The sequence below is a fragment of the Megascapheus bottae genome, chromosome 1, assembly GCF_031878675.1.
Source record: "Megascapheus bottae isolate mThoBot1 chromosome 1, mThoBot2.hap1, whole genome shotgun sequence".
Classification (NCBI taxonomy): domain Eukaryota; kingdom Metazoa; phylum Chordata; class Mammalia; order Rodentia; family Geomyidae; genus Megascapheus; species Megascapheus bottae.
The window spans coordinates 24,815,553-24,830,256 of record NC_143509.1 but is presented as its reverse complement, the minus strand read 5'-3'; the positions used below and the strand labels follow the sequence as shown (position 1 = coordinate 24,830,256).

Sequence of the window (14,704 nt, the reverse complement as noted above, 5' to 3'; positions counted from 1 at the left end):
AGCAGGAAGATAATTGGGAAAATAGTTCTAAAGCCAGTGTGTATGCATGTGTGCACATATATACATACACATATACACACATACCAGTTTGAAATCAGGATTGCTCACTTGCCTTGCTTGCTCAGAGCTGATGCTCTGCCACTTGAGCATACCACCAGTTCAGCTTCTGGTTGATAGAGATGGGGTCACTGGGCCTTTTTTGCCCTGGCTGGCTTTGAGCCTAATCCACCAAATCCCAGCCTCATGAGTAGCTGGAATGATATTGTGAACACTGATGCCCAGGATTGATCCATTGCTCTTTAGAGCTTTATCTCTCCTCCTTTTCTCAATACTCAAGGTTTTTCTCATTTTCCTTAAGCTATTCTGGCTTATTTCTTCAAAAGCTATCCTCAGAATTTGTTGTTGGTCGTGGGCCTGGGCATTGTCCCTGAGCTCTTCAGCTCAAGGCTACCATCCTACCCCTGGAGCCACAGTGCCACTTGCGGTTTTCTAGTGGTTAATGGAGATGAGTCTCGTGGTCTTTGAACCTCAGAGCTCAGCCTCCTGTGTAGCTAGGATTGCAGGCATGAGCCATCATGCCCAGCTTCCTCAGAATATTTTTATGTTGAAATTTGGCAATTGCAGTTGGAATAGAAAATGATTGATACTTGTTGACTTGATATATATAAACAGAGCCAAGTAAAATTTAGCCAGTCTCTCTTAAAATTAAAACAGACAGATATAAAAATATTTGTCCTTGAAAGGTCATTTTCACCTTGAGCCAGTCTTATTTCACATAATATGTAAATGTGAGGCAGGGTTCAGAAGCAGAGCTAGCAGGTAGGTCTGTTGAATTTTCTAATTATTTCTTTTTCTAGAAAGGTCTGCAAGCCCTTGAAGGCTGTAGTTCACTTGGGCTGAAAATAATTGATTGCTTTTGCACAGATTCTTTATCATCTCTGTTGAAACTAAAGAAAACAACTGTGGAGATATGTAAGGAAAGGTCCTGCTTGCTGGCCCACAGGGCTAAATTTCTTTCTTTAAAAATTTTAAATTATCTTTAAATAATTGGACAAAGGAGCCCCCTTCCACATTCTCACCTCAGCTCCCTTTGACCCACATGCCCCTTAACTTTTCTTAATCTTGTATATACAATACTCTTGACTGTATTCTCCCTCTTTGTGTCTACCCTTCTCCCCTTGGTCTTCCCCACCCCTTCCTTGTGCACTTTTCCTAGTGTCGATTTTGTTGGGTTTTTGATTTTTTATTCTTTTTTCTTCTTCTTCTTGTTCTCTTTCTCCTATTTCATCTTTGTCTTCTTCGTCTTTTTTTTTTAAGTTGGTCATGGGGCTTAGACTCAGGGTCTAGATTTGTCCCTGAGTATTTTTGCTTAAGTCTAGTCCTCTACCACTTGAGCCACAGCTGTGCTTCTAACTATTTCAGTGGTAAATTGGAGATAAGAGTCTCATGGACTTTCTTGCCCAGGCTGGCTTTGAACCATGATCCTCAGATCTCTGCCTCCTGAGTAGTCAGGATTATAGGCGTGGGCCATCATTGTCTGGATTGCTTTTATTCTTTGTAAGAACATTTTTCCTGAGAGAATAGATTTCTCCCAAGGAAAAAATACAAGGCCTTTTGTTTTTTTTTTTTAAATCTCTGTGGCAACTCAGAAGAGCAAACAGGTTTTGTGGGCTCTCATTCAGTCAGATGTGTAGTCACCTGGAGACTTTCTAATTCTACTGGCATTCTGTTGCCCAAGCAAGAAGACAGTGGATGAGTCAGCCCTCAATCAGAGGGGTCCATTCTCTGGGGGCTCACATGAGACATCCTCGCCAGCATGGCTTTACAAAAGCCAGACACTTTCTAGACTCAGACTCAAGTGCTCATCTAGGGGCAGTGTATCTCAGTTCACATCTGAGAACATTCTCAAAGAGTTGATTGAGTTGATAATGTTCTAGTGTTTTTCCACTCTAGTTCCTGTTATGTCCCAACTCCTCTTCCCTTCTCCTCTCCCTCCTCCTTCTCCCTCTAAAGCATTGAATAGCATCCATTAGTTGAAGAAAGGGGTTAAATATGGCTTTTCCACACATGCATTCAATGTACTCCATCAACTACCCCCCCCACAATCGCCCACTGCCATCTCCCATACCGCCCACCCTTTTTCTTGTGGGTCATGGGGCTTGAACTCGGCCTGCGAGCTGTCCCTGAGCTCTTCAGCTCAAGGCTACCGCCCTACCCTTGAGCCAAGCCCCACTTCTCATTTTTCTAGAGGTTAATTGGAGAAAAGAGTCTCAGGTCCTTTTGTGCCCAGGCTGACTTTGAACCTTGTTCCTCAGATCTCAGCCTCCTGAGTAGTTAGGATTACAGGCGTGAACCACTGGGCCTGGCTCCCATACCCATTTTTAAAATGATTTCAGCTGGTGTTACTGTCCTATTTTTATATATGTATGTAAAGTACTTTGACCATCCTTACTCACCCTCCTCATTTTTTACTTCTTTATTGTTACTTTTTTCTTTTTCTTTTCCTGTTGTCTTACAGAAGCCAGGCCCATAGCTCACATCTGCAATCCCAGCTACAATGGAAACAGTTCTGGCACCCTGATTCCATGTGGCAAAGGGAAAATAGTCACTTAAGATCATTTGCCTTGGGGCTGGGAATTTGGCCTAGTGGTAGAGTGCTTGCCTAGCATGCACGAAGACCAGGGTTCAATTCCTCAGTACCACATCCATAGAAAAAAGCCGGAAGTGGTTTGTGGTTCCAGTGGTAGAACTCTAGCCTTGAGAAAACCCAAGGACAGTGTGCAGGCCCTGAGCCCAAGTCTAGGACTGGCAAAAAAAAATCATTTGCCTTTTTAAGTCAGTGTGAAAATTACCAGGAAAATATATAAAGTACCAGCTGGGTGTGGTGGCTCATGCCTATAATCCTAGCTACTCAGGAGGCTGAGATCTGAGGATCAAGGTTCAAAGCCCGCCCAGCCACTAAAGACCATGAGACTCTTATATCCAATTAACCACCAGAAAACGAAGTGGCACTGTGGCTCAAGGGGTAGGGTTGTAAGCTCAGAGTTCAAGCCCCACCACCCACAAAAATAAGTACTTAAAAATCTACCTGTCATAAAACATAAAGAATCAGTAGCACAACTAGGAGTTTGGCCTAATGGTAGAGTGCTTGGCTAGCATGCACAAAGACCTGGATTCGATTCCTCAGTACCATTATATAGAAAAGCTGAAGTGGTGGTGTGGCTGAAGTTATAGAGCTCTAGCCTTGAGATAGATGGACAGTGCTTAGGCCCTGAGTTTAAGCCCTAAGACTGGCCAAAGAAAAATCAGCAGCATAAAAGAAAAAAGATTGACTTATGGAAGATTCCCTCCCATAATGATAATACTAAAGTTTTACTGAAGAACAAACAAACATAAAGAATGAATTGAATATCATGCCTTGGTCTTTGGTACAATGACATTGTAAAGCTGACAGTTCTTTTTTGTGTTCATCTGGAAATAATCACGATTTTGAAAATTTTCATAAGGATCCATTAGACCTAGTGTCATACACCTGTAATTCAGGTACATAGGATGTGGAGAAGGGAGAATCAGGCTTTAAGACTAGTCCAGGCAAAACATCGAGACCCCCTCCCTCATCTCAATAAACAAGCCAGATGTGGTGGCAGGAGTTTGTGGTACCATTGACTCCATTGGTAGAGATGGTGAGGTTTGCCCTGAGCGGGAGAACCAGGCTTCAAGGCTGACCCCACGAAGAAGGATGAGACTCTACCTAAAAAATAGCTCAACAAAGAGCTAGGGTTGTGACTCAAGCTGTAAAGTACCTGTCCAATGAGTGAAAAGCCATAAATTCAAACCCCAATACCACTAAAAAAAATACCAACAAAACCAAAAAGTTACTTATAGTTAACTATTGAAAGGTTTCAAAAAGGTTAGGCTAGTATTGATGGCTACTAGCTGAGATCTAAGGATCGCAGTTCAAAGCAAGTCTGGACAGACAAGCCTGAGAGATTCTTGTTTCCAGGTAACTAACAAAGCCACAGGTGGAACTATGGCTCAAGTGGTAGAGTACCAGCTTTGAGCAAAAAAACTAGGGCACAGCGTCCAGGCCGAGTTCAAGCCCCAGTACTGACAAAAAAAAATAAAAGGAGATTAACCTTTCAAGTCAGTTACTCAATGTTAACATCCATTTTTTTCTAACCTTCTAGAAACTTTAGAAAGATAAACTTCCTCAGAAACTTTTGGGTTGCTAGAACTATTCCAGCACCTATTCCTAAGCTAAATAATAAAATTACCTAAAAAAAAATCAATTTACCACATCTGGTTTTGATTGGTCAAGATTTGTCCCATGCTTAAAGCAATCTTCCCCTAGGTAGCTTGAACCTAGATAGCTTGATTTTCTTGTCATAAGCTTTTTCATTCAAAGCTAGGATTCTGCTGCTTGATCCACAGCCACACTTCTGGCTCTTGGACAGTTACCAAGAGTAAGCCTCACAGATTTGTTTCTTTTGCCAGTACTGATTTTAAACCTCGATCCTCAGATCTCAGTCTCCTGAGGAGGTAGGATGACAGACATGAGCCACAGGGTCTTGGGGTCGGGGGAGAAGAATTGGTGGGTAGGGCCTCTGTCACGAAGGGTGTTATGTATCTCTCTGTCTCCTCAGGCTCTGCCAACATCAACGACCGCAGCATGCTGGGAAAGCGGGACAGCGAGATGGCAATCATGGTGCAGGACACGGAGACCGTCCCCGCCGTGATGGATGGGAAAGAGTACCAGGCCGGCCGCTTTGCTCAAGGCCTTCGCCTGCAGTGCTTCAGGTCAGCTCCCCAACCCTGGGTCTCCTCTGCGTATGTCATGGTTACCTCCCCAGTTTCCAGGGCCACCCCCTGCCCTGACCACATGCAGCCAGGCCAGGCTTCTGGATGGCAGTGTCTCCCTGCACACACTGTGGGCCCAGTGTGAAACCATTCCACAGGCTCACATAGCTCTTTCCTTTTCATATCCCATTGTTTAATGTACAGTAAGACAAACTAGAATTTCAAATATACGAATTGCTTTAAGACCCGACCAAATCACAAGAATGCATTTAAGTGTTTAAAAGTCAGCTTGTTGTTAAAAGTTGAACTGATTGGGTAGTACAGGATACAATCAGAATTACTAAAAAGCTCACCAGTGTCTACTGGTGACAGATGTAAACATTATTATGATGATGATCATTATTATTAGTGTATGTACCAGAACTTGAACTCAGAGCCTCATATTTGCTTAGCTTTCTTTGCTCACATTTGGCATTTCTACCACTTGAGCCATGAAATGCCTCCAGTCTGGTCTTTGCTGGTTAATGGGAAATGAAGTCTTAACAGATTCTTCTGCCCAGGGTAGCTGGCTTCAAACCATGATCTGAATTTGACAGTTTGCTTGGCATGCTTACCTAAGTACAAATAAGATAGTCCATCCTCTGGTCACTTCTGTCCTTGCGAGGCATTCAAAAAAAGCCATGAACTCACATATGCAAATATGGCCTTCCTACCACCAGGCCATAGCCCCCCTCTGCCATACCAGCAGGACTGCTGTGTCCCCTGTTTCCATCCTCCCTCCATCTCCCCCCACCCACCCAGTCTGGGCTCTATCCAGCAGCCATATTTACATATGAGATTATGGCTTCTCTTGATTCTGTTCCTCCCAGGACTCGTGTGGCTGAGTGCCTGACTTAACTCTCACCACTAGAAACAATGGAGGCAGAAAATTCTTTGCCACTCAGTTTTGAAGTTCTTTGTATTTCAGGGTTGTCTTGGGTTATCTTTCTGACCCAAGTGAGGACATTCAGGACCCTGTGTGTGACAAATTCTTCAAGGATGTGTGGGTCTCAACAGCAGCTCGAAATGCTACCGTTTATGATAAGGTGAGGTTTGCCTATTTCTTCTCTTGTCCTTTTAAAAATTAAATTTCATCATGCACAAGAGAAAATCATGTCATTATTTCTGCATTTCATTGGTGTAGAATTTTTTTTGCTTTGCCAGTACTACAGCTTGAGCTCAGGCTTAGGCTTTCTCATTCAAAGCTGGTGCCTGAGTCACATCTCAACTAGCTTTTTGCTATTAATTTAGATATTTATTTCATTGGCTTTTCTTCCCTGGATGGCTTTGAACTATGATTTTCAAATCTCAGCCTTGTGAGTAACTAGGATTATAGGCATGGGCTTTCAATGTCCAGCTTGCATATTCTTGGTCAGGTATATACCTTATAAAAGGTATAAGCCAGGCACTGGTGGCTCAGGCTTGTAATCCTAGCTATTCAGGAGGCTGAAATCTGAGGATTGTGATTCAGAGCCAGCTCAGGCAAGAAAGTTCATAAAACTCTTATTTCCAATTAAACACAAGAAAGCTGGAAGTTGAGCTATGGCTCAAGGGGTAGAGTGTTAGCCTTGAGCAAAAAAAGCTCAGCGACAGCACCTGGGCCCTGAGTTCAAGCCCAGGACTAGAACAAACCAACAACCAAAGTACTAGCATATACCTAAGTTTTAAAGCTGTATCTTTCCAGACATCAAAAAGCAAAGATCCAGGGGTCATCACTTGACTGACACTCTGGAAAAGAACCATGTAGGGTGTGGGTAGGGAGAGGAGGGGAAAACTGAGTGAGAGGGAGGGAGGAGTTGACATTGTCCAAAAAGAAATGGACGCGTTATCTGACTTATGCAACTGTAGCCTCACCATACATCATCTTTGTAACAACAATAACAATTATTTTAAAAAGCAAAGATTAAAAAGAATCATGGTCTATAAAGTAGAAGAATCTTCAGTGGCACCCCATCCCCTCACTCAGAGGGCCTCTGAGCATATTTAGTGATGAAGAGAAGAGAGAGACTTGGAATCATATATCAGCAGACCTGAGTTTGAATTTGGTCACCCACCGGCTGGTGATACAGCTCTATATAGTGTCTTAGTATCAAGCCTTCCTTTTCTCCCTATAAATTGGGAGGAGAGTCATCAGAGTGGTGATGATAAAAGTAATCGAAGAATCTATTTAGCCCATAATGCATTATAAATAATGTCCTTTTTTTGATGAAGTTCCTACCTTCACCAAATGTCCAACTTGGTTGGACTTTCCTAGTTTTAGAAGATTGTTTAAAGTCTAGCTTCATTTGATTCATAGCAGGTGCTTCGCCTGGTAAGTTGTAGCCATTGGTTAGGATATGGAATGTACAAGAGATAAGCAGAGCCTGACAAGGCAACTTGTCACCTAATGAAATAGAGAGTGTCCCATGATGGAAAATCATCAAGCTGAGATTCTGCTACTGAGTAATTGCAACACCTACATTGGTTCCTCTATCTCAGTGGTCTTGAGGAATGAGGCTACTGAACATGCAAAATAGCAAAGATTTAGTGAAGAAGAACACAAACAAAGCTCCCACTAGACAGGAAGGGGAAAGGTGTTACCTGGGGTGCGCTCTGCAGGGATTCATAAGGCATCTCAAGACAAGAGCTATGTGACTATCAAGATCATTGAAAAGCCACAGGGCCATAGCAGTCTCCAGACCCAATCAGAGGCTCCACGCAGCCTGCTGAGTTTTCTGTGTGTCCTTCGGACCCTGTGATTGGTTGCCTGTTAGACGCACACTTCTGGGTCCAATGAGCTCTTTGTTCATGTGTAAGACTTCCAGATGCTATGCGCCATGACATGCTGCCCAAGGGCCCCTATACATGACAGCTGAAGGCCATAATGATGTGAACTCTGGGTACAGGACCGCTCAAGGCCTTGGTGAGGAATGCAGCCCTGCTGTGGGACTGAGGGGGCCTGTGGGGCTAGATCTCGGGCAGGAGGTGAGCATGAACGATGTGCACACAGTACACACGCCGGGAGGACAGGCATGAGCAGGTCTCGTTTATTATTGCTCAGATCAGGAATTATATAGTTTCAGCACCCCAACCTCCTGAGTCTCCCCCGGCCAATTACCTAGCAGGGAGTTGATGTAAGGCACTTGAGGTGGGTACCGATTGGTCCTTGCGGGGAGTGCAGGGAGCGTGGACAGCTCATGGCCAGCAATCTAGGCAGATGTGCCTGTGGGTCACGTCTCTATGAGCAGGAAGTGTGCTTCTATGCTGCTCTAGCTGACTCAGCCAGATCTGACCGGCTGTACCACAGGGGCCTTTGCCCTGCTTGCCCTGCTTGCCCAGCGGGGCTCTTTTTCTTCTCTCAACTTGTTGACCAGTTACAGGAAGTTGGGTAGACTCTGTTCTGCCCTATGACTTTCATCCCTTCAAGCTCAAGAATTCATCTTTCCTAACCACACATGACCACTCTCTGCATGCTTTAGTTCATATTGCAGACTCCGGCCAGAATCCAGTAGATGGTGTGAATAGAATCTGTTAAAATATAAGTTTACAAATGCATTGTGTTAGTCTTCTATGATCCTATATTTGGGGGGAACTGTGATATAAAAGACATTTGGGACTAACCGAATAATTCTGAACCCAGGACTTCTTAAGTGACATGTGGAATTAATTTTCTTAGATCTGAAGATGGTGCCATAAATATACATGTCATTTTTGAAGACATCCACGTTGAATATACAGCAGTGATTTCTTTTTGATGTCCGAGACTTGTTTTCAGTGGGCAAAGTGTTACATGTTGATAATGATTGATATTACATGGGAAGGAGATCTTGGGATAATGAATATTCTTCAAATTCATGGAGTAACAATAGTGTAACTCCTTACCAATCGTGAGAGTTTATTCTTCAATGAATTAGATAAAAAAAGAATCCACAGGTGTTTTTGGATGGAAAAAACCTAGCAATTGCTTTCTAGGTAGATAAGAGCAGGAACTCTAAAGTCTGGCCTTCCCCGTGGACGGTGTGTGGTTCCCACAAGCCAGCTTTTGTTTACTTGCATGAAGCTTTTGCTCTTAGACCAATCACTCTGCTTCCAATTTGTGTTCTCACCAGGTATTCCGGTGCCTTCCTAACGACGAAGTACACAACCTAGTGCAGCTCCGAGACTTCATCAACAAGCCCATCCTAGCCAGGGAAGATCCCCTTCGTGCTGAGGAAGAACTAAAGAAGATCCGTGGGTTCCTGGTCCAATTCCCCCTTTATTTCTTGTCTGAGGAAAACCTCCTACCTCCTGTTGGAACTAAAGAGGCCATAGTGCCCATGGAGGTTTGGACTTAAGACCTACGCGTGCTTGCTGCTCGGAAGACTGCATCACACAGAGGCTTCCCGGGACCACACAGCCAGGGCCAGGCCTGTTGCACTGGTGTTTCACTTGGGAATGGCTGAAGAAGACAGGCATACATGTGCAAGGCCAGCGTTCTTAGTACACAGCTTCCCACTCCAATTCCCATCCCAGTGAAAAGGACTTTCTTCTTCTTAGTAGTATATAATCGGTTTAAATCACAGGAACAAATTCCATAATAGCAAAATCCATCTCCTCTGCTAGCAGAGCTCAAGCAGTGTCTGGGGTCCAGGTTCCTTGTCCTTTGTGCAGTCAGCTATCCTCCACTGCATCTGCCTCATCTCCTACTTCATGATCACGGTGCTTGGGCTGTCATTGTATACAAGCTCTAGGGTTGTTTTAAGATTCCTCAAGGTTACGTGAGGTGGCCCTGTCCAGCTGGTTCTCAAGTAGGAGTGTTCACACCCAACCAAGGACTTAGTCCATGCTCCTTTTCAGATAGTGCAAGAACTGGGCAGACTTTATACAGAAGCCCAGGTGAGGCCCTTGTGATAACGTGGATAGCCATTCCGATACCACAGAATGACAAGAAGGAGCTCACTTCCAGTATGGACACGGAGATGTCACTCTGTTGCCAAAACAACTGCTAAGATGTGTGCTTATGACTGAGTACACATGATGAAATTAGAAAGCATGGGATAGGATATGAGGTGTGTTATAAGTAAATCTCAGCAGAAGCCTTCAAAACTGCTTAGGTGCCATGAGAGTCTGAGAGAAGATTCCTTAGCATCCCCCACAATTCCCTTCTATTCTGACCTCCTAGCTTGATTGAAATCTGAATTTCTTCATTTCGGAATCAAAGCAGTGAATGAAATTTGTCTTTGAAGAACATCTACACTGAATGACTTCCAGCAAGTTAATACCAGAGTCCCTTTGACAGCCCTCATGTTGTCCCCTTATGGTCACTGATGAGAAACTAGATCCTATTTTGTTTGCATGGTTAAATAGGCCCCAGTATTTCACAGGGCCCCTGAAGAAATGGTGCAAATTATTCATCCCATTGTCCTGTCTGTGAACCATTCTGGAAAGCCATTTCTCCTTTCCAGATGTGCAGGTACCCTTGGTAGTCCAAAGGTTTGAGTTTACTAAACAGACTTCTGATCACATGAAGCACTCTCAGAGGCTCGGGACTGGTACACATGGTACTGGTGTGGTGATAGAACGAGGTGGGAGATTGCCAGGGCAGAATCCCCCTTGGCCGTTCTTCAATCTCCCAGTCCCTGTTTCATGAGCTGATATTCTAGCTGGGAAGATGATGCCAGGCTCCAAAGCCAATGATATTGATTAGTAGGTGAGTTGGTGTCAGACTCAGGAGAGGACTGTTTGTCAATGGGGTGAGACTTTGTGACAAATGGTAGAAGCATACTTCCATGAATAAACAGTGAGGATGGTACAATGACTGCTTTCTGCAGCCACTGTAAATAAGGCATTTTTATATTGAAACAAAGTGAGATTACACTTGAAGTACTAAATATATTTAGGCTGTGTATATGTGTGTGTGTGCACGTATATGCTGATACTAGGGCTTGAACTCAGGGACTGAACACTATTACTGAGCTTTCTTGCCCAAGGCTAGCACATGGGACACAGATCCATTTCCAGCTTTTTGCAGTTAACTGGAGGTAAGAGTCTCAGACTTTTCCTACCTGAGCTGACTTCAAACTGCAGTCCTCAGATCGCAGCCTCCTGAGTAGCTAGGATTGCAGGTGTGAGCCACCAGAGCCCAACCAGTTTGTTTTCTTTTAATATTTTCAAATGTTTTTAGTCAGTGCTGGCTCATGCATATAATCCTAGCTACTGAGGAGGCTGAGATCTAAGGATCAAGGTTCAAAGCCAGCACAGGCACAAAAGGACCTGAGATTCCTCTCCAACCCCTAGAAAACGGGAAGTGGGGCTTGGTTCAAGGGTAAGGTGGTATGGTAGCCTTGAGCTGAAGAGCTTAGGGACAGCACTCAGGCCGAGTTCAAGCCCCACGATCCCCCCCACACACACACAAAAGAAAAAGGCTAGAGCCAACTGCTCAAAACTTGATCTCCAAAGTAACTGGCAAAAGGACTGGAGGCAAGTCTCCAGTGATAGAATGCCAGCCTTCAAACAAGCCAAGCAGTCACTAGACCTTGAGTTCAAATTTTTAAAAATTAGTATCACCAAATTAAAACAAACCTTACAAGATTAAAAAAAAATACTGGCTTTTAGCTTTGTACAAGATGCTCTTAACAAACCATGAAAAATAAAAGGTCCTTAAAGGACCTTGAGAAGCAACTCAACCCAACCCCACCCCATGTATAGATGAGGCCAGTGGGGCTCAGGTTAGGGAAGACTAGCTCAAAGTCCTCCTATATCGTGATGGTGGAGCTGGGACCTGAAAATCTGTGGCCGCCCACGATGGGCCACTCTTCCTTTCCTCATTGCCCGGAAGGGGAAATGATGTAAATTGCTTTTCGCCCTGTGGCATTATGGGATTTTGTGTTTATCCATCGCCACTGACTAGCATGGGAGTTCCACGAGCAAAGACCTCACTGAGTGCTATACTCAGTTAACCTGGATCAGACTCAGCACGTAAGAGATGTCTAAAGGAGAGAACTAATGAAGTGAAGCACTGGGCCTCAGACAAGAATTCTTCTTACTCAGTCCGAGTCAAGTCTGATCTGTCTTCTCCAAACCAGGCATAGAACCACAGGACAGAACTGTGCCAGGTGGTTGAGTGGTACAATGATCTTCTCTTGCAGTCACAAGTTCTACAAGAATATCCTGGAAGACAGCCACGAGGATCAGTCAGACCTCCCTTCCTGCCATTCCGCACTAGAGCTTCAAGCCATTTATCATGACCACACAATGCCTGATAAAAACGTACCTGTGTACAGTCTTTAAAGTCTTGAAAAACAGTGATGAATCTGTTCTTCCAAATCACTATCGTCTTTGGGAACACCTAAAAATGCTGTACCTCATACCCAGCTGATCTGTCATCCTTGTTTTCAAGAGAGAATAAAAGTCTTGTCCTTATGAGAAATGGAGAGAGAATGCCTTTGGCTAGCTGGGACTCTTCAGAGTGGCCAAGCTTGGCTGGTCAGCTGTTCAAGGACACAGCTCTCCACACAGCTATGAAGTCACAAGTGCAGGTGTGGTGGGGGATATGTGTATGTGAGTGTGTGTGAGACAGTATTGGCTTAAACTCAGAACCTCCCTCTCTTGCTTAGCTTTTTCTGTTCTACTACTTTGAGCCACACCTCTACTTTGGCTTTTTGCTGATTAATTAGAGCTAAGAGTTTCAAGGACTTGCTTATTTGGGCTGGCTTTGAATGTCGATCCTCAGATCTCAGCCTCTTGAGTAGCTAGGATTACAGGCATGAGCCACTAGTTTCCAACTGCAGGCATGTTCGTAATTCTGATGTGGCACACAGTTGCAGAGGAGATTGTGATATATCATGAGACAAAACTAACATTCTTTTTATAGGTTCTAGGGCTTGAAGGCTGTCCCTGAGCAGCTCTTTACTCAAGACTAGTGCTCTACCACTTGAGCTTCCAGCTTTTCCTGAGTATCTTAGATTTACCTGCCCAGGCTGGCTTCAAACCTAGATCCCAAGATCACAGCCTCCCAAGTCAGTAAGATTATAGACATGACCCACTCGTGCCCAGCAGCCACTCTGCATCTTCTGATACATGAGGCTGAAGCATTTGGAATCTTCACATCTTCCCACATGTATTAATATGCAACAATGTTTGAAAAACATTGATTTGAAAGAAAAAGAAGGAAATAAGTCTTCAATATTTCTGCTCATCTGCTAACCTCCTATTTAAAAATATAACATTGCTGTAGACTGGCAAAAAGCCACAAAATCAGATTGCTCTAATCCTCTTCTACTCAGCTTGAAAACTTTTGGATGCAATGTGATAAAGGAATTAATTCTCACAAGAGCAGAACATAATCTAGACTTCTGTCCTGCAAGAGAGGTGGTTTTGGCACAAAGCAAAGAGCAAGTTGTTCAGGAGAGAAGGTAGTATAGTTCCTGGGGCCAAAGAAGATTAGATATTACTGAGCAATCACTAACAGCTAATTAGCAATTTCCTCTTAAAATATAGTAGCCAGATTTAGCACATCAAACTGTAGGGCCCTCTGTGAAACTGGAATTCCAACTAACAGTGAATAATGTATTTCTGTAACAGCTTTGTTGAGATCTAAGTGACATACCACACAATTCATCTGCTTAGCATATAGCTGGGAGGATAGGAGACATGGATGAGCGTCCTCAGGATTAGACTTACTGGTCACTTGTGTCAGGACATCAGTACCCTGCTGGGTACCAGTGACTCACCTCTGGGAATCCTGCCACTCAGGAGGCTTGGATGTAAAGATGGTTCAAAGCCAGCCCAGGCAGACAAATCTAAGAGTCTTAGCTTCAATTAAGCAGCAAAAAGTTGAAAATGGCTCAAGTAGTAGAGTGCCAATCATAAGTGAAGAAAAGCCAAGTAAAAACTCAAGGTCCTGATTTCAAGCCTCAGTGCGCACACACACACACACATACACACACACAACTTAGTACCCTTATCTGTTCTTCACTCAGCTCATCACTTTCCCAGCCCCACAGATTTTCCATTCCTGGACACTTTCATGTAAGTATAACCCATATCATATGATTTTTTTCATTTTTCATTCAAAATGTTTTTAATGTTCATTCCTGTTATAGCATATTGAACTATTCATTTTAGAATTAATATTCCATTATAAGGATTTACCAAATCTTGTCCACCTGTCAATTGATGGAGATTGAGTGTTTATACCTTCTAGTCCTTATTAACAATGTTACTATGAGTATCTCTACACAATTTTGTGCTTGCATTTCTCTTAGGATAGACCTAAAATGGAAATTGCATGTAATACAGTAACTGGCTGTTTAACTTTAAGGGGACTGCCCTTTCCCTCTGGTCTTTGTAGTTTTTTTTGGTTTTCTTTGTTTTTTTTTTTTGTTTTTTTGTTTTTTCCAGTCCTGGGCTTGAGCTCAGGGCCTGAGCACTGTCCCTGGACTTTCTCAAGGTTAGAGCTCTACCACTTGAGCCTCAGCACCACTTCCGGCTTTTTTCTATGTATGTGGTACCAAGGAATTGAACCCGAGCCTTCGTGCATGCTAGGCAAGCACTTTAATCACTAGGCCAAACTCCCGGCCTGGTCTTTGTAGTTCTTATAAAAACCCAGTGCCCTTGGTAACAGTCAGCTTATTCTGGGATTGCTATTCTGTTCTATTATACAATTCCATCCATCTGTTCTTATGCCAGTGACCTTAATTTTTATCATTTAGTGTTGAACTTGTACAGTGAGTTCTCCAGTTTGCTGTTTTTTCCAAGATTATTTCTGTTTTTCTGGATCCCTTGGGCTTTGAATAAATTTCATGATTATCATGTCAGTTTCTACAAAGAACCAAAACTGATTCTACAAAGAATCAGTTACTGATTCCATTTGAACCTACAGATCATTTTTAAAAATATTATAGTTTTA

At 43.4% G+C, this 14,704-nt stretch overlaps 1 protein-coding gene across 2 annotated transcripts in view; it reads left to right on the top strand.

Moving 5' to 3' along the window:
• The window catches only part of Pld1 (phospholipase D1), a 130,982-nt gene extending 118,527 nt beyond the window's left edge, over positions 1-12,455 (top strand). For both annotated transcript variants that reach the window (XM_090338764.1, XM_090338758.1), the window contains 3 exons: positions 4,644-4,797; positions 5,765-5,882; positions 8,925-12,455. In XM_090338764.1, coding sequence (XP_090194890.1) covers positions 4,644-4,797; positions 5,765-5,882; positions 8,925-9,149 — 497 coding nt within the window. In that variant the 3' untranslated portion in view covers positions 9,150-12,455. The remainder of the gene's footprint in view (positions 1-4,643; positions 4,798-5,764; positions 5,883-8,924) is intronic.
• Positions 12,456-14,704: the final 2,249 nt, after the last annotated feature.